Below are 25,030 nucleotides of genomic sequence, written 5' to 3' on the forward strand. Positions count from 1 at the left end.
CTGCCCCTAATTGTAGACAGGAGATAATAAGAAGGAAGATGCATCTGCGTGGATGTTGCTGACAAGCGTAAGATCCAGATCTATTGATTAGTTTTCTTGTTGGATAGTTAGTTAGTTGAAGGGATGGGGTCCACTTTTATTCCATCATCAGCTGACTGCCTCGCATATATCTTGGATACCCTAGCTGGTAGGGATGGGACCACTTTAATTCCACCACCACACACACACACACAGGTAACTGCCCCTCAACTATCTAGTCCTAGATACTCAGTTAGTTGGGGGTGGGACCACTTAACACGAGCTACTGTTCAACGGTCTAAAAGAAGTATTAGTAATTATGTTATCACATAATCACATTACAAACAAAATAGCTTTGTGAAATGTACACAATAAAGATCATAGTCGTTGTTGCATTTTGGCAACCCGATGGATTGCCTCAATGAACTCAACTATTCAAATCACTTACTATTAATTTTGTGAAATGTCATATATGGTTATGTACTCATGTTTTCAACCGTTTAAGGAGCTTCTCATATACTGGTTAGAATAATAAAATAGAATAAAAATAGATAATGGTTGAAAGTCGGTAAACCTTGGATAAACATCAACACCAGCATTTTTGTCACGAAGAGATCCAACATTTGCTAAATTGCAATTTCATGTCACCAAATTAGAAATATTAGAAATATGATCAGAAACTCTTCAAACAAATCTTGTTAGGATTATATCATCCAAATAAAACAAGCATATCAAATTATCAAAATCCTCATGAACCAATCCTTACAAAACTAACTATTTATGTAGTATGGTAGTATTCATGATTTTTTTGGAAAGACCAAAATATATTAGTACTGAAAAATAAAATTACGTTACATAGAAGCAATGTCGAGAGAGATATCATTTCATATCTTATCATGGTTCTGTCTTCTTGTCCATTTAGTTAGTTTGTCGGTTTGGAGATTGTTAGTTCTATGTGTGTGAATAAGTCTAATACTGCTGAATGTAGCGATGAGTTTTTCAGTTTACTTGATTTGAGGAGATGTCTGGTATCGGAGAGTTTACCTTATGTAGTTGAGATGATAAATAAAATCGATGTTCTCACTCTCAAATCTCAATGCATATGAATTGGTATTTCTTTTTGGTCGCTCAACAGAGCTCCAATAATATTGCTTTGCTTTTGTTTCGCTTTCTTCGCTTGTTCTGGCTCTGATAGTTGATGTTTTCGTTGGTATAATAGTACCCAATGACCATGTACAATGAAGGTAAACTATTCATGATTAAACATTCCTTGGTACTCTTGAACTATAAGAATTATTTTATCACGAAAATATGATGTTATGTTGTATACATAATACAATAATTCTCCTTCACAAATGAAAAACTGTATGTAAAGTAACAAAAATCATTAAATATCCAATTTGATTTAAAGTGAAGTTACCCACTTTTTTTGTATTAAAAAATTATAAACCAATTAGCCAAATCAACTTTCAACAAAAAAAAAAATTAGCCAAATCAAATGAATCACGGATACCATTTAGCTTGAATTTCTTGGAACTTCCACCGTGACAGAAATTAATAACATCACTATATAGTTTTGTTTGTTCAACTTGCCAATTTTAAATTGTTTCAATGAAGCAAAATGTTCTTGCAGATTTCTGCACCAAGATTTTGTCTCTGTTTAATTTATAGGACCCAATAACCCCTTTACAAATTTAAGCATACCTTTGTTACAGGTATACATTTTGTGTGGATGGACAGAGTCCTTATATTATATGACATGAATACATCATTACGAACATATAATATTAATATATAAACACTACAACAATCATCCTGACATTTTGGTTTCTAAAAGTCTAGAAACCCTCATCGAGATGACGTGTTACATGAGATAAATCATGGGAGCAAGTGAATTATGAAAAGGTGAAAGTATAAAGAAAATGAAAATTTCAAATACAAACGATTCAGAAAAACTAAAGAGATAATTGTCTTTCTTAGTACAACTTTTACTTCATTTTAAGTATGGTACTTCAAATTTTGATAAGTATTCCTCCAAAATGTGTCTATAACTTTGGTGACTGCATCAAATATGATCTTCATGCCCGGTGCCTAGTTATGGATAGCTGGAACCGTCGATTGACTTCGTGGCTCATGAGGCCATTTCAACTGTCTTCAAAGAGCTTCAATATTAGTATTAACCTTCCTTTCGACCCCGGAGGACATTGCGACTTGAATAATTATGCCCACCTTCGTCGCCCACCTTTTGTTTATCATCTTTCAGCTCAATGTTTGTCGATTAATTTTGTATTTGGTTTGCGTATAGATTTAACTCTTAATCCAATTTCCTTAACATTCTCACTTCCACCCCTCATCGCAAGTCTTTTGCGATTATTTGTTGGATTAGCTGAGTATTTATACTCAGACTATGAAGGCGATCCCATTTACCAGGTGTCTGACCTGACTCTACTTTGTAGAACTCGAACGGATATGGTCTCTGTACATGGAGAATACTGGTGGGATAAGTCAGAATCATCGTTTTGTTCCATCTTGCAGACATCCTTGTTTCCTCTGGGAACTTTGGGTGTCTGTCTAATCCAACTTCAATGTTACAGGAAGTTAGATACGAGGTTCATCTTTCAATCAACCAGAAGGACTCTCAAGATCAAATTTCACATCATTCTCACGATGAGCTGTCAGACCTACAAGCTACAGAATGAAGAATGCTTTACAAATCGCAGTTATATTATGCATTTCTTCTGTTCTATACTTTTGTATTCATACTATGTTTCTGGTATTTTGATTTTCTTCTTTGGTTATTGTAATAGACTCTAAAATTTAATACATTATCTTTCACCAAAAAAAAAAAAAAAACTTCATACAAATTAAAAATAGATACTTCGTCTTCTATCCTCTTTGAAATTAAACATATAGTATCATTATTTACGATTTGTTTTGCTTTTACCACCAGAAAGGGAGAATCCCACGTGTGAACACACGCTTTGGTGGTAAATGACAAAGTAACATGCGAAAACTAAATATATTATTAACTTAAAAGAACTTTCAATCAATAAGATGATTCCTCAATTATCAATTTGATAATATGGACAAATTCAATCACAAGATGAGATCAATATATTTGAGATTGTTAATATTATTACCAAATCCATTACTAGATGCTTTTGTATATGATGTAACTAATGACAGACGAGATTCTAAACTGACACAAGAATTTAGTATTATTTTCATCTTTATAGAAAGACTCATAGTTTAAAATTAAAAAAAAGTTGGAATAGTTTTCGACTTACTTTAATCCAAAATTGGACCGAAAAAGTAGAGACACCTAATATTTCACACTCATGTGAGGGTCCATGAAATAATACATATTTTCACATGGGTTTGCTCCCTTCTATGTTCATCGATTGTTTATATTATTACTTGATGATATCTAATGACAAATCTCAACCGTATAATCAAGTGGTCAAGGTCTTCAATATGGACGGCTAAGAGTTCCCCAATTTTGTCCCCTCAAAGTATAGACAAGAGTCTTAAAGTGTTGTTCATGTGACCGACCAATGAGTTGTGAATGTCCCCATATTCATGCATCATTGAGGTCAAATTAATCCCTACATATTGTCTCTAACTTTCTCTCTCTCTACAACAAACCTCTCTCTATAAAATACATACCTTATTGTATCATTAGCCATCAACCCTCTTTAGCTACCAGCCTAACACAACTACTACTATTCCAACCTCACCGGAAATATCTAAAACACTGCCGGGATCTGACCCATATTGCCGGAATCCGACCCACATTGACTCGTGGGCAATTGAGATTCTCTATTGAAGGAAAAAAGTTGAAGAAAACTACGTATTCGAGATAGAAGAAATAGAAATGGCAATGAAATATGAGAATGACATCGGTAACCTAGAGGCGACCGAGCTAAGATTAGGGTTACCAGGAATTGAAGATGAGAAACAAAAAGCACCAACAAGTATTAGATTGAATAAGAAAAGAAGTTTCATTGAAAGAGATGAAAATAATGAAGATGAATGTGGATCAAAAACTAATTCAGATGTTTCTGATGCTAGAGATAGTGATCGAATAATTCCACAACCTACCAAGTAAGTTATTATCTGAAATAAACTTAACTAATTCACTAAGATCTCTTAGTCAGATCTGAATAAGAAACTGATTGAATTATGTAATATTTATCGAGTTTCGACTAATGGGTAGGTTAATAATTGCAGGCAACAAGTAGTAGGATGGCCACCAGTTAGATCTTATAGAAGAAATACATTTCAACAAAAGAAGATTAATGAAGGAGAGAATGGTGGAATTTATGTGAAAGTTAGCATGGATGGAGCTCCTTATTTGAGAAAGATTGATCTTAAAGTTTATCAAGGATATAAGGAGCTTCTTAAGGCCTTAGAAAGCATGTTCAAATTCACTCTTGGTAAGAAAATTTTCAAATATTTTGATAATCCCATTAATGATTATGAAGAATGATAACCTAATCTTGGTTTTTATTGATGTTTTCAGAGAGTCAAGGGTATAATGGTTCAGAGTTAGTACCTACTTATGAAGACAAAGATGGTGATTGGATGCTTGTTGGAGATGTTCCATGGGAGTAAGTTCCATCTCTCTCGCTGCTCTCGCTCTTGCTCATTAGATCTTTATCTTTCTCTGTCTGTATCTCCAGATCTTTAACTCCATAGATCTCTTTATGTCAACAATCTGCAACTTATCTGACATGGGTTTTTTTCCTTCTCGCAGAATGTTCATCTCTTCCTGCAAAAAGTTGAGAATCATGAGAGGATCAGAAGCTAGAGGATTAGGTTCTGGTTTATAAAACCCAGATCAATAAACTAAGTAATTAAAAACCCAAGAACAGAGATAGATCAAGGAAGAAAGAAAGAGACTTTGGTATCTCATGAAATGCATGAATCATGCAAATTGCAGCTTGAGTTCTCCAAGAATAGATTTGGATCTCTTTCAACTATATGATCTTCTCAAGATGTGCTCAAAGATCCCAGCAGCTATAACAAATTGATAAAAGCAAAACCCCTGCTGATCAAATTACAATTTGATATGGTTTAACTTTTTCATTCTGAATTTGTTATCAGAAACAAGATCCATGGCTACTTTTATGCTAGCCTTTGTGATGTTCTTAGATATATATATATGTATGTTGCATTATGATCCGGCTCAGAAAACCAAAGACTACTATATATTTGCTCTATTTCCTGCAAATTGTACATATGAAAACTACATATTTCATATATGTTTCTTTATCCCAAGCTTTGGTTATATATGCATATATGGATCGAAACTCTGTATTTGTTTTAGATGGTTTTCGATTATTCTTAATGAAAATTGTGATATCCATCCTTCTGCCTATTTATTCACCTCAATTATCATTTTAGTCCGAATAACATAATTCAATAGAAAAATTGCGTCTAAATGGACGAGATTTTAAAATTATGGTTTTCATCTGAGTAGATAGACTCTTAGCAACAGCTTGAAGTAAATACTTGTTCGCCATGTACTCGTCTCCTCAGCGAAGTGAACCATGCTCACTTTTTACCATGCCTGTACAAAATATAGTACTAGAAATCAACAGCATTTAGATATAACACCATTTTATACTTGTTTCAGTTGATACGTAAGAGTATAACGTCGTACGTAGATAGTCAACCCATAAGCTTAGGTGAAAGAATCATACAGATTTGTCATTTTTGAGCTAATGAGCTATCCAACCCTAACTATTTTACTAGGTTTTAATGTTTCTGGTTCTAGACCATTTCTTATTCTCATTCTAGTTAACAATGTACAGAATATATGCACTTTCAGTTCTATGCACAGATAGGTCTTTTTAGTTTCAGATAGTTAATGGATACTCAATATGACTTCAATGTGTATACCTGTTTTAGTACTACAAAACACCTATCTAGGATAATGGGGTCTATGTATGAAGTAACGATGGTTAGTCGAAAAGTAAAAAAAAAAGCATAAGTTCAAACTTCAGATAAAGGACCTAATGTCAGACAGGAGAAATGTATATATCTACAGTTGTATCCCCATCTAGGGTATTTCTAGTCTCTGACACTCGTATATGTCCACGTTTTATAGAGCTTTTCTTAAGAACGGCAATGCATGAAAAAATATTTATACACTTTAATCTTCTCTAATTTATTAGTAAGCTAGAAACCAATCTTAACCGGTGAAGATATTGTTCGAGTAGGTTTTGTTTATTAGATAGAAAGCTCTAGAAAGGTCCCAAAAAGACCTTAAAAGAGGGGCAAGCACAAGGCTCTTTAATCTGTTAAATGTCCGTTGAAGATATTTTTTATTTGATGGCTTTGACCATTAATAAAAATCTCCATCTAGGTTCTTGAAGGATGGAACTTTCTCCATCATCACATGTTATGTGGGGTGTATAATAATAGAATAGTTCATATATCTAGCCCTTCCAATATCAGCTTTACTTATATTATGAATGTTTGACCACTATGAACAAACCCTAATTTCAGCCATTGTTTCGCTTAATCTTCGAATAAAATTATCAAATATTAGCAAATAGAGAAGGAGAAGTAATATATCGTGACATATCTAGACCAATGCACAAGTGTATAACTGTAAATGAGCCTCCAAGTAGTGTTATTGAAGCCGATGTTATTATTCCTAACCTGACATCCAAATACATGCTTTAAAGTTTTTAAAGAAAATTTAACACACTTGATCATTTATTTAAAAGATAAGTGTTGACAGAAATCTGTTTTCTGTTTAAGCCAATTCAAAAAAAAAAAAAAAAACTAATCGAACTACTATATATCATAATTGCTCGGTACTTGCCAAAGAAGTAACATGTTCACAAAGTTTAAAGTGTTCCCCCACGACATGTCTTCTGAAATGCATGTGAATTTCCAGGGAACTCAACTAGGTGGTCTGTACATGTCTTGAGAACTGGTCATAGCCCAACTTGATTAAGGCACATGGTTTTTGGAACTGCAGTACGATGGTGCTGCAACAAAATTAATGGTGTGGAGCTGCCGAAACATTCATCTTATGGCATGAGCTGTAATGGGTTCGAAATAGGTTTTTGCTGTTTATCTGCCATCGTGTATAGATGATTAATTCCTTGGATCATAATAGCAGAAAATATGCAGTCTGGTACTGAAAACTGTTACAAGAAAAAAGGGAAAAAGATTTCATACCCTGGCTTACATGTGCTTGACGCCCGAAACCGATCAATAATATTCACAAGTCACAACATTTGTTCTTTGTAGCACAGGAGATTAACTGCAAATAACTTCAAGTAAGCCTTCGTGTTGAATATTAGTAAAATGTTCATCCGTTACAGAATCTAAGATTAAAAATAACAGATGCACATACTAAAGCGAAGCTTATTGTTGCTAATGCCGCCAAAACAAAACCTTACAGCAAATTTAGTATATCTAGCTAAGGAATGCAGACCCGTTTGACATAATTGATGATTCAAAATCTCCTGTTTAAAGCCCGCGGGGTCTGTAAGCTACTACAAGATTTCAAGCATCCCAGTGAGGAGGAGTTTGCACTTAAACGATCTGAAACCTGAGGTATCACGTCCCAAATGAATCGGACAACAATTTGGTATAAGGAATCTTTTGAGATCAAAAGCGTCGGTAAAACAATTAAACTCCATTCTATATTCAAATCGGTTTCAATTTAATAATATCAATATTTTTCGAACTATAGTCTACAAAAAATGACCTACTCACAAATAACATACTCTTTTACTAACGAGGGTGCTATAGTGACCAGCTATTAAAATGTGGCTTCCACAAACATGACGCCAACTCATACCACAGCCTATAAATAAGAAACTTGACGTAATTCATTTATTTATTTACATTATCTGGTGGACCTGGTGGGACTGAGCTTACATCTCTGGTTATTGCGAGAAGTTAAACATCTGATTACTTGTTTTTCAAGCCTTTGGAATGCAAGAAACCCTAAGTTTTCCTTGACCACCTGCAAAGAAGATAAACAAGATTAGAAAAGCATCTTATTCAATAAAATGTAATCACTCTATAAGTATACCTAGTGCAAGGTATGAATTTATCATCAGAGATTGCTTATCCAACTTACCTACCCAACTCCTAATGGATGAAGAGGAGGACACTTGAAGCAGCCTTCCAAAATAATATGGCTTCGATCTTCATAATCCATCACTGCGACTAGATTGGTCGCCTTCCCACAAATTCTCATGGAACATAAGTAGGTAGACAGAAAATTCAGAGAGGTCTGATACTTTCTATTTGAGGTTTATCAGATAAAACCTTCTGCGTCTTCATATCTTCTAAGAGTAAACCCAAGACAGAATAGATGTTTTCGGATTCTAAATGTGACACATCTCCCATAACAAACTCGTGAACTTCATGGTTCGACTCAATCCAACTAGAGCCTCTGTTCTTTTTCACTCCTCGCTCCCTTATCATCGCTCTCACTCTAGCAACATCATCCCACCTTCCAACCGATGCATAAATATTGGATAAAAGAACATAATTACCAGAATTTTCTGTCTCAATCTCAAATAAATGCCCTGCTGCAATTTCTGCGAGCTCAATATTTCGGTATATCCTACAAGCAGCAAGCAGAGCACCCCATATAGTCGAAGTGGGTTCTATATCCATATCTAATATGAGCTTATAAGCGTCATCAAGGCAACCAGCACGGCCAAGAAGATCAACCATGCAAGCGTAATGCTTTTCTAATGGTTGAATTCCATAAACTTCAGTCATTATCTTAAAGCACCTCGTTCCGTCATTCACAAGACCTCCATGATTACAAGCAGTTAAAACCCCCAGAAAAGTTACTCCATCAGGTTTTATGTTTTCCTTCAGCATCTCATCAAAGAGAGATATCGCATCTTTGCCCATCCCATGATTTGCAAAAGCAGAGATCATAGTGCTATAACAGAACAAATCCTTACTGCAAGCCTTCTCAAAAATTTCCTGTGCCTTTTCCACACTTCCACATTTCGAATACATGTCTATTAAACTAGCAACGACTCGTAAATTGGAGAAGTGTTTTTCACCCACATATCCATAAATAATATTTTCAGCACTATTTAGGATTCCTAATTGTGAGCAAGCTGAGATGATAGCCAAAATAAACGTCTCATCTGGCTCAATCCTCTGTTGTTTGAAGAGTTCAAACAATTCCAACGCTCTACGAGGTTCTCCATTTTTGGAATATCCAGATATCATGGTAGACCAACAAATAAGATTTTTCCCGGGCATCTGATCAAACATATCTTTAGCCTTATCGAGGTTTCCTATTTTCACATACCCATCTATCATTATGCTCCATGAAATTACATTTCTCTTCGGAATTCTAGTGAAATAATCACTTGCTAATTCGAGTTCGCCGGCTTTACAAAACCCCGAAATCATCAAATTCCAAGTACCAACATTGGGTTTTGGCATTGCTTCAAAAACACGACAAGCTGATTTAAGGTCACCAACGTTAATGAAACCAGAAAGTATTACATTGAATGCAGCAGTATCTCGTACAGGCATTTCGTCGAAAAAGGCCCCAGCTTTTGCCATATCCCCTACCTTCACATAACTGCAAATAATGGTTGTCCACGAAACCACATTTCTCTCGGGCATTTTATCAAATAACTCAAGGGCATCACTAGTTTTACCACTATTCCCATAGCAAGATATCATAGAATTCCAAGAGACAATATCTTTACAAACCATTTCGTCAAATACCCGTCTCGCAATATCGACTTTTCCACACTTAGAGAACAAATCAAGCACAGAGTTCATCACCATTTGATCAGAATCAAAACCAGATTTAACTAAAAACCCATAAACCACTTCACCATCAAGTAATCTTGATTGCTGACCTAAGGCCTTGAAGATAGAAGAAAAAGTAAAGTTGAGGAGAGGAATTGATTCTCTGTGCATCCGTCGGAAAAGAATGAAAGCTTTCTCATGAAAATGATTTTCAACATACCCATGAATTAAAGCCGTCCATAAAAAAGAATTTGGTTCAGAGATACTATCAAACACCTTCTGTGCATAATCTAGGGCTCCAAAACGAGAATAAATTCGAATGATTTTGTTGAGTATGAGATCAGAAGAGGAGATTGAACCGTGGATTAGAAGGGTAGCATGGATAGATTTTAGTGATATTAGGTTATGGCAGCTCTGAAGAAGATGTAGTAGAGAGTGATTCATCTCATGGGGTAAAGGGAAGAAATATTTTAACCATTCTCAAAGGTTGTCATTTCATATCAGAAAAGCTACTACTTTCCCGCCTTCTCATATGCAAATAAGGGTGCGTCTATAGGCGCCAGTTCTTTTTCCTCTTGGGCCCCTTCTCGGTTAGTGCCCCACGGGTTGAGGCTGTGTGAGGGTACTTGGACTGAGGGTAATCCATGCTGCACTTAGGACAACAGTACGGATTCATCCCACCCCAAGTGCCCTTAGACTGTCCCAATCCGCACGAGAATACTCAAAGGAAGGCAAGGTCACCTAAGACACCCTACAAATAATCATAACATGGCATTGATACGTCATCAAGATGTGATCAGCACGACAACCATGGATTCCACATGAGAATTGAACCTGAGAGGATTTTGAAGTTTATGTCAACACAACAACTACTTCGGAAGAGACAGCACCCACAATTTTTCTCTCTCTCTAACCGTCTCTATCTCTTACCGTTTTCAAATCTGCGTTTTTCCACCGGCGTAGGGTCCTCCTGCGCTGGAACACTATTTTCTTTCCATTGTAGTTTGTTTTCCCACCATTAATAATATCTCGGATCCTCCATATTGTAATTTTTTGCAGAATTTCTTTTTTGCAGAGAAAGGGAAGAAATATTCTTACTCTTTTCTCTCTCTATCTTTCTAGCTCTACAGTTTTACTGCATCAGGGGTTAGATCATTGGTGGTAAAATCTTTGGAGGAAGTGAAAGAATATTATTATTCAGACCATCATTTCAAATCAATCGCTAAACTATGTTATTGGACAAAAAGTGGAGTTCTTCGTAATGTTCTGATAGGTGGTGGTTGTCGAAAATCAAATAAATCGAAACAAAAAGCGAATCATGATTCTGTTGATGAAAGGGTCATTTTGAAGATGAGTTATTTCTAGAATCTGAAAGTTTTGGTAGTTTGATGATGATGAATGGTTCAGAAATTCCAAACAGAATTAATTAAGATTATCAAGGATTATGTGATTTCCAAGGATCAGTAAATGATTCTGATGTTGCCGATTTTGTTATTATTGATTAATTGATCTTCTCAGAAAATTTTTGATGTTGGTGGGATTATGATATGCGGCTTTACCAATGGCGATTAATCTACTACAACAATGGCAATTGAGAGGAATGTAAATTAGTATTTTCTTTATTATTTGTATTGTGTTGAACTTTAGGGTCCTTTCATCCGTGATCTTTAGGATCCTTTTATCTTTCGATCTTTAGGGTCATTTTATCAAGTCGGTGTCTAGTCCAATTTCTTTCTCTTCATAAGGCACTTTACATTTAAAGGTATGTAACACTCATGAAGTTTTCAGAGGAGTGAAATAATTATGATCATCCATGTAACATTGCGATTTAATCGCTTATGAATGAAATTTGTTTCGCTTGGATTCAAAAAAAAAACAACCACTTCAGAAAAGTCTCTGAGGAATAAAGACTTGATCAAGATTGACTTAGGGTGCATGTTTATTAGCCTAAAATTTACGAAACTGTATTTTGCCCCTAAATCTTCATCTTCACCTTTTTCTTTCTCTCTATCTTTAAGTGTTTTCCTTTTTTTCTCTTTTTCAATTCTGCCAAAGATGAATAAGAAGATATATATATATAGAGAGTCAGAGAGAGAGAGAGAAGAGGAGAGAAACAGTAATGGTGGTGGCAAAGTGGTTATGGTGGGGGTCGAACTGGAAGGTAAGGTGGAAGATGAAAATTAAGTATTAAAGAGCAAGCAAATCAACTTTTAGGCTCAAAACAAGGTTGCTTCCTAACTCAGAACTCAATGACCGAAGTTTTTAACTCACCTACAAATATTAAGGTCACTCCGTCCTATTGAAAATTTTGGTTCCGCCCCTGCCTATTACGAAGAGTTTTTTTTTAATTGTCAACGTGCCTCGAACCCTTGATCTCTAAAGTGGAAGTCTAAACCTGTAACCAAGGGTTGTTGGCTCCCTATTACGAAAAGTTCCTTCTTCCAGAGTACACTTTTTATCTTTTACAAAAACCGAAAGGGAGGGAAGCTACTGCAACACTACTACCTTTATAATCCAACTGTAGAAGCAGAAGAAAAGGGAGGATGCAGCTTTCACAAACTGATATTTCTACTTCATATACATAACTCACCCCACAGCTTCCACAAATTTGAAAATACGAACGAAACAAACAATTTTAGCAAGACATATGTGAAGACCATCCTAACTTCAAAGACGACGAGATTATAGATTTCTTCGACTCAACTGCCATGCAAACTGATCAACGGCTACCATTGCACGAGATGCTGAACCAATAGAGCCGTCATACCTATAATTGGATAGTCAAAATGGAAGAAAATGAGGCAACATAATCACTTTTCCGACTGAAATATGCAAATTGAAAATGAGTTCGACTAAACGTGATACAGTATAATTAAACCATCCAATTAGTACTTACAGTGCTACCAAGATAAATGCTGCTGTCTGCTGAACAATTGCACCTTCACCTCCAGGTTCTGATGTATTCACACACCTTGCACTGAACCAGCTCTCATGAATTGAAGTGACCATATCTAACATCACAAGTAAACATATTACATACCATAGTGAAGAAAAATCAAAATTTAATGATACTAAAAAAAATCATCATTTTCCAATGTAAAATACGGTTACTTGGATGCGATATTCGTCCAATACAGGTAGTCAGTCACTTTCAATAAGTAATGTGAGATTGTGCTTGTGTATCTTGTGTCTAGTTGTAAAAAATTGCACCAAATACTACTCTAGGGTATATCATGTGTAATTGAACACTTCGTTGATTCAACAATAAAAAGGAATGTAAGTAAAGATAAGGGATACCAATGTGTGTGTACTGTTTGTGTCCAATATCGGGAGTTTTTATGCTGTCGAATCCAATACCAAATACTGCCCGTACTAATGTTTATATCACATACTAAGAACTAAACTTTGAAGCACAAGACTCAGGGTACAATGGAATAATTATAGGTTCTTGCCATAACTTTTTTATGCATAGTCGCATTTATTAAGTTACGAATATGCTGATAAACACTAATTGTAACTTGGCAAACAAATGAGGTATAATTGCTTTCTGTAAGCCCACATTTTGCACATACGGTTTGTCTCCTCCCTTGATTGTGATTCCACATTAGTTGAAAAGATTATTCGAATTCCATAAGTAAAAAATCGTCAGTATGTGACCTATCCTATGTGATTCAACCTCATCTGCTTTTTCGGCTCTTGCACCCTTTGCATCGAAACTCTCATTTTGCAGTATTAGTCACTCACAATCATAAGAGGATGACTACAATTAGAAAGTGGTGCAAGCAAACTTACATTCTTTAGAGCCAACGAAGAAGCACTCTCCTTGAAGGTTTTTCTGTTTGATGAAATCAAGAAACTGGGACAACTCAATCGGTTTCACATATATCCCTTGTTGCTCTGCTCTGCCAGAGGCAAGTGATTAAGTCTATTTTCCCGAACACAACATGCCCATATAGGCATATATTCCTAAAAACGAATGCAACCGAATGTGGGATCCCTAATTTTATCAACAGAGAAAGCATGCACAGGCTTGAATATATACAATAACATGCAATACACTTTTGAATAGGCATAACTTATCACAGAACCCAAAAAGCAAATACACAAAGGTTACCCAGAAAAGGTAAAAGGAACTACAAATATTAGACAAATAATACAGTACTTCGTAGTAACTTTTGAAAAAAGAAAAGATTTAAAAGCGCTAAAGGTGGCTGACTTTGCTAAGTGAGACTCAACTCAAGGTAGAAATAAACCAAAAAACAAAGTGGGTCGATAATACTATAAGGTATACCGTATACGCCTCAACCATCTTCGTAAATCTTGTTTGACAACCAACCTCCTAGATTTATATAACATCAATTCATGCCAGAGGAGAAGCCCGAAAAGAGCCCACGAAAAATTAAACATCTAGGAGTATCTTTGAGGACACAAAATGACTTGATATCCAAAATACAGAATCTCGTTACTCAAGTAAAAATGCAAACGGAAGGAGATTGTAAGGACCCCCAAGTTACATATTAGCTATTGGCTTAATGGCTGTGCAACCCTCCTACGTGTTGGAGGTCATCAGTTCAAAATTGTATAAACCTTGTCGACAAACCAAATTTAAATTTTATACTACTTTAACCCGTACATTTACCATAAAACAATGGTCGACGACTCCACGTTTAATCTTTTGACTCATCGTTATCAGCACCTTGTGCGCAACTTCGTTACTTTGTCCAGTGTATTTACAATATTATTTTTATCTCACCATATTTTATTTTGAATTTTTTATTTTCTGATTCTTTAGTGCCATGCATCAGCCTCCACAACAACGTTTGGGCTTTAGGCAGGTGTTTTACCCCGGCTGGATAAATTGTAAGCAGGCAATGAAACTCATATACTACAGTTTCAATACTCGCGGCTATGAGGCAGGTTTTGAATGCTCTTCGCCATGTCAAAAAGCTTAAAGTCAAGATCAAGCAAGGAAAGTGGGGGTTACGGTGAATCCTGGATAGACATACAAATGTACAATAGGTAGGTTACTTGATATTTTTGGTAAACGGCTCTGGATCCAATTATTGCATCTCTACAGTTTTTGTTAGTGGACCATTGACCCAAAAATGTGTGAGATGTTATACTGGTTTTTATAGTGATCCGCTAACTAAACCAAGCAAATTGCCTGAAGTCTTCTTCGGCTCCGTAACCAAACCAAACATAGCATTATGATTGTGTTAAAACAAGCCCACAAACGAACACGTTCAGAATGGAATACTGAACAATTTAACACCCTCAGTACATTTATCTATTGATTTAAATTTGACTAATTGATTTCGTATTATGTATATGAATTGAATACTATAATATGATATCTAATATAACATCTATATTACTACCAAACTGAAGTGGGTTTTCACAGGGATGAGGAACAATGGTGGTATTTAAACAAAGTTAGGGTTAGAATGAAGTAAAAGAAATGGAGATATTGTTCTCACACAATGGACATCAAACGAGAAGGTCCAGTAGGATCATAGTTGAGTAACAAAGCTGCCTTTAGTGGTTCCTCACCTACACAAAATTTACAGAAATTCATACATCTTTCAGAAGAATTGAATGAAAATGGGAAATATGAGGGATAGGATGATGATGAAACTTGATTTTGATCAGTCATACCTGAAGAACCCAGATTAGTGGATGCCCATTTTTCCCAAAGTTTATGTGCGTAACCCCAATCCATGATTGATGAGACTTTAAAGTATAGAGCTTGAAATTAGTTATCGTCGGAAAAAGACTGACGAGAGATCGGAGCTGATCTCTTGAGCTATATCATTTGAGTGAAAAGAAGCCCAAGATTGGGCCAGAGCCTAGGAGGGTATTAGATTACATCCCAAAATGCTGTCCCCACCCAGATTAGGGAGATTTGTTGTTTGGACCCTTTTTCGTGTAATTGACTAGATGTTTGTAGATTAGGGAGATTTGTTGTTTGGACCCCTTTTCGTGTCATTGACTTGATGTTTGAACTCCCTTTTCTTAGTGTTCCATCTTAAATTTCTTTTTTAAAAAAATTAAATAAAACAGTTCAGCAATAAATGGGAGATAAAAATACTATCTTAATCAGAGGGAAAAATACTATTTTACCTAACCCAACCAAAGTAATTAACCCACAAGTTAACCAAACCCAAGTACTAACCCGCGACCTGACCCGGGAATGGAAGAAATGAAGAATGATTCTTCTTCTTCTTCTTCACTCTCAATGGGGGAAGAACTAGAAAGAAGATCAAGAGAGTTGGGAAAAGTGTCGGGAATGGAAGAAACACAGTTTGATTATTCCCTATTCACTTCCAATGGTGGATGAGCTAGAAGAAAGTTCAAGAGATTTGGAAAAAGTTTCTAAATCGGAGGAGATGAAGATTGATTCCCCATTTTCACTTTCAATGGCGGAATAACTAGAAAGAGGATGAAGAAAATTGAAAAGAGCTTATAAAATGGAGTAAATAAGGATTATAAGGTGTGAATCTCTAGCGGCAACACTCTCGGTAGTGGGAGAAGTAAGGTTTACTGAATGAGAGAATAGTCCCACATGGGGAAAAGGAGAAAATAGCAACCAATAATGTAATGTATAGGTCCTCTCCACTCGTTGCCGATTGGTTTGAGTTGGATGACCACAAACTTAACATGGTATCAAAGCTAGGTCAGCACGTGATAGGCTTAAAAGCCACATGTGCTCCATGTCTTCCGAAACAAAAAAAATACGTGTTAGGCTAACCACGCCACACTTGAAGGGGTGTGTGAGAATAGTTTCACATGGGAGAAGGGGAAACTAGCAACCAAGAATATAATATATGAGTGTCAATCTCAATTCATTACCACTAACAAGAACAACTCCACAACCCAATTCTCTCAGATGCTTAAGAACATTCAAGTTATTATTAGCTTTAATGGCTAACCTAATGATCGATTATAATCCCTCTAAAGCTTCCTAGTAAGCTTCAATATATCGGTAAGAGTATTGTTCCGATAGTTTTGGTTAACTGGAGTTTACTGTATAGATAAAATGATCTCCCCTCTATTGTATCGAAAACTTCTTGAACTTTGATACCCTCACAAATTCATAATACAAGAACCCATCTTCGGTTTTACTGAAACACTAGTTGAAGTTGTTATTATTTGTAGTTTCATTTCGGAATTTCCAGACATCACTGCTCCTAGTTTGAGACTTTGGAATGAATATTTGAACGTCAGAATAGGTTTTGAAGCGAAGGGTTTTGATGGGTACTTAAGAGATTGAAAGAATGATGAAGAGTGAGAATATGAATTAGCCGGCCACTATATTGCTTTCTCTCGTTTCAAATGCTCAAGACTTGAGGGTTATTTTGCGAAAGGGTCGTATACAGCGTTTTAGGAAAAGAGCATGACCGTTTATTATTTTGCGAAGGGATTATGGACTAGGATTGACCGTTAAATAAATGTTAACTTCATATTAGTTGAAAAGTTAACGCCGTTATGTAGATGTAACGGTGTTACCTCAAGGAAAACCGGTGGACGTTATTCCTCCACAAGGATGGCTAAAATCTATTGATAAAACTTGCCTAATCTCACATTTGGTTTAAACAAAAATAAGTTATTCCATTCATCTTCTTATTTCTTCAACTTTTGATTAGGTGTTACCAATTGATAGAACTTGCTTAATCCTTGATTTTCTTTCTTCAAAAGAAATTTGACATCTTTCTTGGTCACAATCAATAAGCTCAACAAGAGTTGTTTACTTTGTATCTTAGGATTTTTTTACTTTGATTATACTTGATTGTGTTTATTAACTATATCTATACTTGTAATCACAAATTCACAATTTGGTTTCTGAGCAATCTTAATGTATGTGATATGTTACATTATATTATCTTGCATGGAGCCAACAAGACATAAAAAAATGAATGTTGTACACTGGAAGGGACTACAATGCATTATAGTGACACACCATTAGTGCACTAAAATGACCAATTTATCAACCATTTTAATGAGATAATTTTGTTTGATCTAATAATTTAGAAGAAATTCGAAGTTATCTGAGTTCTTAATAGAAGTAACTAAGATATTCAGAAAAATAATAGTGAATGACATAATTTGTTACTTTCGCGAATTAGTGTCAAAATTGTATAAAGTTCGCTTAAAATATAACTATAAGTTTTTGAGTAATGTAGTTAGAATAGCGGTGTCAAAATTTAATGGTGTTAAAATTTAACGGTGTTAAAATTTAACCGGTCAATCCTAGTCCACGACTTCTTTGTAAAATAATAAATGGTCATATCCCTTTTGTAAAATCCGGTACTTATATACGACCCTTTCACAAAATAACCCTATTATTAGCTTTCAAGGTTGATTGATTTATCAATCTTCATCTCGCGAGACTTGGATAAAGCTTCATCACTACACGAAGAGTTACAAGGAGAATCAGAGAACTTTGATGAAACTTCTTAAACTGAAAAAAATGAAAAGGCTGACAACCATTTTCAATTTCAATTGCCGAAGGAATCGAAGGGAAACTTGAAAACAAATATAACTATACACTGTTTGAGTGTACTCTTGTACATTATAGCCTGGTAGAAGAAGATGAGTTAAATAGAAGAAGGGGGTCCAAAGTGCAATATTGATTATATAAGGATAAGGTGGGAATTTTTGAAAATATAATTTTAGAGACGGAATATTCCCGTGTGATTCCGTCAAAAGAGAGTCCAAAGTGCAACACTAGATAAAGAGAGTCCAAACAGCAAGTCAAATATATAAAAGGGAGTCTAAACAACAAATCCCCCACCCCACCCCACCAGATTAAGCCATATTGTGAGGAGGTCCGGTGTGCAATCGGGGCCTACAATTAAGCCGGGAGCCTTTAGCCATTTCCAAATTGTTTTACAGGCTCCATGTTATACAAACACAGCACAAAACTACTTGTTATGATACAAACATGAATGTTATGTACACGTCCTGTACCACTTCTTTCCCAATTTTAGTCGAAAAAATGAGTTATCGGTGAATCAACTCTCTTTGTTTTTATTTCTCTTGGGTTCTCTTTGATTCGTCTCTGGACTCCGGCAACATCTTATTTGTAAGAGACTCCGGCAACATCTTATTTGTAATGCCCCACTTTTTTTTATATTTCAAGTTTGGTTCAAATAACCAAATTTTATATCGTTTTATGTCAGTTTAGTTTGGATGAAATAGTGATGGGTTTAAAAATCTTGACCCTCTTTAATTTTGACCAAAACATATAGAGAAGGGGGAAGATGCAGCCCAATGAATGGAGGATAAATAAAGAGGGAAATGAGAAGTGTGGTGTGAGTGAAAAATTAAAAATCTTGCCCCTTGTTGATGTGAGTTTGGCAGAATCTTATAAATATGAATATATTCATCAAAACTCAATATAACACTTACATAGTATGCTATCTATAATTATTATGGGTACCCATCAAATTCCCCTTATGGATAATACATGAACTTAACTAAATAAAACTGAACTTGAGAAAAACACTTAATATATTCAGCTCATCTAGCTGCTAAAGGACTTGCTGATAATCCATCTTGAGAGAAATCTAAATTCAAATCATCACTCTTAGATAATGTGTAAACAGCATCTACCATATTCGGCCGGCGAGATGGCTCTCTCTGTAAACACGAAACTGCAAGAACTAGTACACTCATGACGCTATCTAGCGAGCAAGTTTCCCTCATAAGAGATGAATCCATCCATTTCTTCAACCTCTCAAACTTTTCATCTTCTCTTCCTTCTAAAACCTTATTCGCATCTGTCCATAAAACCCTTCCATCTTCATCCATGGCTTCCCTGCCGGAAATTATCTCAAGTAAAACAACTCCAAAAGCAAAAACATCCATTTTTGTTGTTACGATTCCATCTGCGAGATATTCGGGTGCAATATAACCTTGCGTTCCAACAATGTTCATAGTTATGGCATTACATCCTGATTTTGCTAGACCAAAATTAGCAATCTTGGCTCTCATATTTCCGTCTAGTAATATATTACTCGTCTTGATGTCTTTATGCACCACTGTCGGCCGTGTGTGTTCATGGATGTAGTGGAGACCGTTTGCAACATCAATGGCGATTTTTAGTCTTGTTCTCCAATCAAGTATCTTTATTGTATCATTTTTGTCCCCGTGAAGCCATGAATCAAGAGAACCATTTTCAATGTACTCGTAGATAAGATAACAATTATTATCTGTAGAATCGATGCAAAACCCCTCAAGCCTTACCAAATTTCCGTGGTTTACCTTCATTTGAAAAACAATAATTTAATTTTTACATACTATGAGCGCCCTAATAAATTTATATCACTTAACAATTACTAGCTAAATTAGAAGGAAAAACATTCAATTGGATCAAATTAATTTTTATCGCCTATTGTATAACAACGAGAGACCTTTTTGCTTATGTAAGATAATATAAAAATGAAGAGAAAACATGAGAGTGGCCAACACTTGACAAAGGCAAGTCACATATTGAGCCCTCTGTTCTTTCATCATCATGTGTTTATTTATCTAGTATTTAAAATCATTCAATATAGACAAAATAGAGAGACCTATGTTTTGTTCTTCAAATAAGAACATGACTTGATTCTTGATTATAAAAATGGAAGTGGTTATCTAATCTTTAATATATTAGAATATTAGTGCCATAATAACTTAATAAGACATTTCCAACTATATGTACATAGTTTAAAAAAAAAGCTATATATGTACATCCAACCACTTGCAAAGAAAATTCAAGCACTATCAAGTCAAAAGTAATTCAAGCACTATCAAGTCAAAAGTAATTCAAGGTCTACCTAATAAAAGATCTATACTAGAATAATTAACAATGATGAAATCAACTCACTCTCTTTTCTTCCTTAGACGAGTCGAGAAAACCCTAAATGGGTAGGCGTATTCATCACACTAAGACGACCTCGTGGGAATAGTAGATTCCAGGTTTCACATGAGACGGCTATTGGTGGTTGCTCATTAGTTTAACCACGGAGAGCCTACTCATGTGAGAGGAATGTGCATACATATGCGTAACAGACAGAGTTTTGCGTGTGTTTGTGTATTAACCGAGTAAAGTGGGTGGCGCTAGGCTGCTAGCGAAGCCAGGGCGACGGCCTATATGTAATTCGGGCCAGCCCGTAATTCGCTACATCATACTATGTTAATTTTGTTAAAGTACTCTAGGTATTTACTAGCTATATCTAAGACAAGTTAATAACTATGAAAAGATAAGGGTTTACCTTCTGTAAGATCTTTAGTTCTTCACAAGCATTCCATTTCATTCTTTTAATGGCATACATTTCTCCATCAATAACCCCTCTATAAACAGACCCTTGAATCAAACAACTCTCTGAAAATTCAGCAGTTGCCTCTCTTAAATCATCAATCCCATAAACCCTATATTTATCTAAACAACCTGATACATCAGCCATCAAATTCTGTTCATCAAATGACTTAGCTTTCTTATATTGATACTTATTAGTTTCCTTATCTTCTTCACTCTTTCTGAAAAATCCTCTGTAAAATCCAATACCCATAACCAAAATCAAGATAATCAACAAAAATCCTGTAATCCCTAATCCAATTGACAATCCAACTATAACCCCTTTCTTATCAGATGATGGAGAGGGTAAATTAAGAGTAGTAATAGGTTGTGAAAAATTAGGAATTTTTGAAACAGGAATGTAAACTGTATCACTAATATTGACTCTATCTCCATTAATAGCCCTTAATAATTGTGGGTTTGTTCCAAATTTAGCAGAAATTGAAGAAAAAGTATCAGAAGGTTGAAGAACATAAGTAATAAGTAAATTTGCTTGATTTTGAACCTGGGTTTTGTTTAAACACTTGCAGAAAACTGGGAAAATCGCTTCTACACCAACAGGAAGATTAGTTGCGACAAGATTAGGATTGACAAGTTCAACAGCTTGATAACTAGTAAGATTTTGAAATTTAAGAGTAGAAACCAAGTAAAAGGTATCACCTGAGTTTATTTTGTAAGTGTAATTGGAATAGGATATCTTGTATTTGGAATTGCAAGAACAAGTAATGGGGATTAAGAGGGATTGATCAGGTAAAAGAGGAGAATTTGGGGAAGAAATGTTACTGGGTTTTGAAATCATGAGACGACTAACAGAGAAAAGATCAGCTATGTTAGCTAGGTCAAGGAAATCTGGTGGCATAGCTCTGTAATAGACATAAGTTTGACATGGATAGATTGATGGGTCCGGTGAACAAGGGGGGCCTGTTCCGTTTGGTTGAGCTTGGAGATGATGAAGTTGAAGAAGAAGAAGAACAACAACAACAAACAAGAACAAGGGTGGGATATTCATCTCTGTTTTTCTCTCTCTCACTCTCTAAACTGAAAATTGTGAAGCTTTTTGGTATATCTGTGAATAGCAAAGTGTGAAGGCATGGTGGATTAAATAAGGGTGTTTTTCAATTCAACCAGAAAGAAAACGAAATCTGTGACTGATGCTGTTTGTATCTGTGGGAAGTTATTATAATTTGGACTAGTTTTTTTTTTGCTGAAAATTTGAACTAGTTTTTTTTTTTTGTTGAAAATTTGAACTAGTTGAGAGTGATGAGTTTTGTCTACTTTGGCTGAATGGGGTATATCGCCATTACTCCTGAACTTGACTGAGTAGTAGCCTTTTACAGTCAATTCCCAGTCGTCGCCTCCCAACCTTTAGTGATAGAAAGAAGGGTGGGTTAGATTTTGCCACTTAGTAGTTTTTTTTTTTTAAAACCATTTTCATTCGTAAGTGATTAGATCACTGATTTACATGGATAATTGTTATTCCTCTCGGTTCAGCGACATGAGAGTTACATAAGTAAATTCTAAGAATTCCAAATGTAAAGTACCTAATGAGGTGAGAGAAATTGGACTAGACTGTGACGAAAAAAGATAGAAACAAGATGAAAGGATCCTAGAGATCACGAAATAAAGGACCCTAAAGGTCAACATATTATCTAATAATACAAAAATAAAGAAAATACTAATTTGATCCCCGTCGCTTTCACTGAAAAACCGCCATTGTCGCTGGAAAACCGTCGCCGGAAAACTGTTGTCATCACCGAAAAATCACCACCACCACCACCATCACCTCCATCACCATCACCACTAAAATTAATTTATGAAAAAGTTGAACAATCATCTTGTTTTCTTTGTTGAGTTTGAGTGCTTCCATGAGTTGTTTCTCAATTTCTGTTGGATTATTCAAACCAAGTCTTCTCATGATATGATCTTGAATCCGAACTTATAGAGAGAAGGAGACGTTCAGAATCCTCATAAAGTCCCAATGGAGATGATTATTCAAAACAAATCTTCTCAAATGATCCATGAACGAAAGTGGGATAACAGGATTCATCTTCCAATGAAGAGTAGAAAAATCTAGTACCTCCATTCTTTGAATAGTTTTGGCTACGAAAACATATTTAGTTTTGTCTACCATTATTTGAAAAACGAGAAAGGAATCTGGCGAAGGGAAGACCCTTCGCCGGAGAAGCAAAAAACCCTAGCGGTTTACTCTAGAAGAAGCAGTTTAGGAGATGAGTTATCTTTCTAAAAAAAACGAAAATTGCCACTTAGTAGTTATATTTAAGGTTAATTCCCTTATGGCTCGCAATTTGTGACTAACTCACTGTTTTGACTTCCATAAGTGTCCGCAGTTCGATTTGATCCCCAAGAACCAAATTTTTTACCGAATTATCTTCGGGCGCCAAAACGAAATTATTTAAAAAAAAATTAAACACATAAAAACCACCTCATCTCTCCCTTCTTTCCTCCACCTCTCTTCTCCACTTCATCCCATCATGCCACCTCATCTTCTTCTTCTCCATGTAAAGCCGACCTTTAAAAAAAAAATCTCTCTCTTCCCACTCTCTCTATTTTCTTGTTGAAAAAGGGAGGAGCTCTTCGTCGGCTAGATCTGGAAAATCAAGACCTTCAAAGATCTGGTTTTCCCAAATCGACGAAGGTCTGGTTTTCCTCCCCCCTTCGCCGACAAGAAAATCGAGAGAGTGAGAATTTTTTTTTGTTTAGAGGTCGCTGACCGACGACTTTACCGGAGAAGAAGAAGGTGCGGTGGCATGATGGGATGAAGTGGATGAAAGATGTGATGAAATTATGGAAAGAGAGGGGCAGATGAGGTCGCTTTTATGTGTTTAATTTGTTTTAGAAATAATTCTATTTTGGCCCCAAGGATAGTTTCGTAAAAAAATTGGCCCTTGGGGTGCCAAATCGAATTTTCGCACACTTATGGGACCAAAACGGTGAGTTGGTCACAAATTGGGAGCCAAAACAGAATTAACCCTTATATTTATGTAGGGTTTAGATCAGTCAATTCCTAGTTGTCGGGGCCTTTAGTAATAAAAGTGGATTAGATTTTGCAAATTAGGTGTTGTTCATTTTTTATTTTTCAGACCTGAAATATGATTGGAACTCAAATCAGATTTCAGATGTTTGTTTTTTAATTTAAGAAAATCTGGATATTTAACTAAACAAGGCCGAAGTCTGAGTGGGCTGAAAAACAACCCACATAATTTAGACTTTAAAACAAGTTTGAAATCTTCGATTAATTTTGAAATATGTGACATGACATTTCTGCCCATACATTTTTTAAAAAATTGTCTAAAACTACCATGGCAAAACCACCACCACGCCCAAACCACCACCAGAGCACGGAAAAACCACCACCACCAGAGTACACCACCACCACCAGAGCACATCACCGCCACAGAGCACATCACCACCGCCACCAAAGAGCAATCACCAACACAAGCCAGAAATTTGACAAACCACTTATACCACCACCAACAACAAAACACTGGCCCCGACACCATTATGATCTTTCGCAGGAGATATGTTAACCCTCACCGGATCTGGCGAGGTTCATCTTGTTCGAATTCTCGTCAGATCTAGCAAGGGTTTAGTTTTGTCAGATCTCCACTTAAAGATAGAGAAGGAGAAAGAGATAGATCTCGCGGGAGCAGGTTAGAGAGAGAGAGAGAAAGTCGACGAGAGCATGTTAGAAAGAAAGAAAGAGAGCCAACAAGAGCAGGCGAGAGAGAGAGAGAGCCGACGAGAGAAGGTTAGAGAGACACCTAACAAGAGAATGTTAGAGAGGCCCAACATAAGATGTCGGCGAGAGATGTATCGGTCAAAGATGCAAATAGGTGCCGACAATAGCTTTCCCTACGGAGAGAAAGGGAGGAAGAGAGGAGAGGG

General features: G+C 35.8%; 4 protein-coding genes across 15 annotated transcripts; 1 reads left to right on the forward strand and 3 right to left on the reverse strand.

The window, feature by feature from the left end:
• Positions 1–3,220: 3,220 nt before the first annotated feature.
• LOC147559105 (pentatricopeptide repeat-containing protein At3g29230-like) lies at positions 3,221–10,480 on the reverse strand. 12 transcript variants are annotated; one of them, XM_086660887.1, is made up of 5 exons: positions 8,129–10,322; positions 7,891–8,011; positions 7,216–7,300; positions 5,533–5,590; positions 3,221–4,789 (listed from the first exon to the last, which is right to left on the reverse strand). In XM_086660887.1, the coding sequence occupies exon 1, from the start codon at positions 10,228–10,230 to the stop codon at positions 8,275–8,277; it is 1,956 nt and encodes a 651-aa protein (XP_086517013.1). In that variant the 5' UTR covers positions 10,231–10,322; the 3' UTR covers positions 3,221–4,789; positions 5,533–5,590; positions 7,216–7,300; positions 7,891–8,011; positions 8,129–8,274. The 12 variants fall into 12 exon arrangements, with proteins under 12 accessions (XP_086517013.1, XP_086517020.1, XP_086517022.1 ...); XM_086660885.1 differs by having other exon boundaries at positions 4,498–4,789; positions 4,921–5,590; XM_086660888.1 differs by having other exon boundaries at positions 4,498–4,789; positions 4,921–5,590; positions 8,133–10,297.
• LOC147559106 (auxin-induced protein 22E-like) lies at positions 3,893–5,398 on the forward strand. The gene is made up of 4 exons (XM_086660897.1): positions 3,893–4,122; positions 4,249–4,454; positions 4,541–4,628; positions 4,775–5,398. Exons 1-4 carry the CDS (start codon positions 3,893–3,895, stop codon positions 4,848–4,850), a joined length of 600 nt encoding a protein of 199 aa, XP_086517023.1. The 3' UTR covers positions 4,851–5,398.
• Positions 10,481–12,336: 1,856 nt separating the features above from the next.
• On the reverse strand, positions 12,337–15,753 carry LOC147559107 (Profilin family protein). Its single transcript, XM_086660898.1, has 5 exons — positions 15,442–15,753; positions 15,264–15,336; positions 13,579–13,688; positions 12,683–12,797; positions 12,337–12,553 (listed from the first exon to the last, which is right to left on the reverse strand). Exons 1-5 carry the CDS (start codon positions 15,503–15,505, stop codon positions 12,469–12,471), a joined length of 447 nt encoding a protein of 148 aa, XP_086517024.1. The 5' UTR covers positions 15,506–15,753; the 3' UTR covers positions 12,337–12,468.
• Positions 15,754–19,151: 3,398 nt separating this feature from the next.
• LOC147559108 (serine/threonine receptor-like kinase NFP) lies at positions 19,152–22,514 on the reverse strand. Its single transcript, XM_086660899.1, has 2 exons — positions 21,042–22,514; positions 19,152–20,049 (listed from the first exon to the last, which is right to left on the reverse strand). The coding sequence occupies exons 1-2, from the start codon at positions 22,131–22,133 to the stop codon at positions 19,306–19,308; spliced, it is 1,836 nt and encodes a 611-aa protein (XP_086517025.1). The 5' UTR covers positions 22,134–22,514; the 3' UTR covers positions 19,152–19,305.
• Between the last annotated feature and the right edge of the window lie 2,516 nt (positions 22,515–25,030).

Source organism: Eschscholzia californica, unplaced genomic scaffold (genome assembly GCF_041429995.1).
Source record: "Eschscholzia californica isolate CP2 unplaced genomic scaffold, dmEscCali1.0.p SCAF_2, whole genome shotgun sequence".
In the NCBI taxonomy this organism is placed as follows: Eukaryota; Viridiplantae; Streptophyta; class Magnoliopsida; order Ranunculales; family Papaveraceae; genus Eschscholzia; species Eschscholzia californica.

Coding starts and splice junctions, on each gene's coding strand:
- LOC147559106 (XM_086660897.1), top strand. CDS start 3,893: ATGGCAATGAAATATGAGAATGACATCGGTAACCTAGAGGCGACCGAG. Junction 4,123..4,248: donor ATAATTCCACAACCTACCAA/GTAAGTTATTAT, acceptor TAATAATTGCAG/GCAACAAGTAGTAGGATGGC. Junction 4,629..4,774: donor GTTGGAGATGTTCCATGGGA/GTAAGTTCCATC, acceptor TCCTTCTCGCAG/AATGTTCATCTCTTCCTGCA.
- LOC147559105 (XM_086660887.1), bottom strand. CDS start 10,230: ATGAATCACTCTCTACTACATCTTCTTCAGAGCTGCCATAACCTAATA.
- LOC147559107 (XM_086660898.1), bottom strand. CDS start 15,505: ATGGATTGGGGTTACGCACATAAACTTTGGGAAAAATGGGCATCCACT. Junction 15,337..15,441: donor CACTAATCTGGGTTCTTCAG/GTATGACTGATC, acceptor AATTTTGTGTAG/GTGAGGAACCACTAAAGGCA. Junction 12,798..13,578: donor CTTCGTTGGCTCTAAAGAAT/GTAAGTTTGCTT, acceptor TTGTGATGTTAG/ATATGGTCACTTCAATTCAT.
- LOC147559108 (XM_086660899.1), bottom strand. CDS start 22,133: ATGAATATCCCACCCTTGTTCTTGTTTGTTGTTGTTGTTCTTCTTCTT. Junction 20,050..21,041: donor AACTAAAGATCTTACAGAAG/GTAAACCCTTAT, acceptor TTTCAAATGAAG/GTAAACCACGGAAATTTGGT.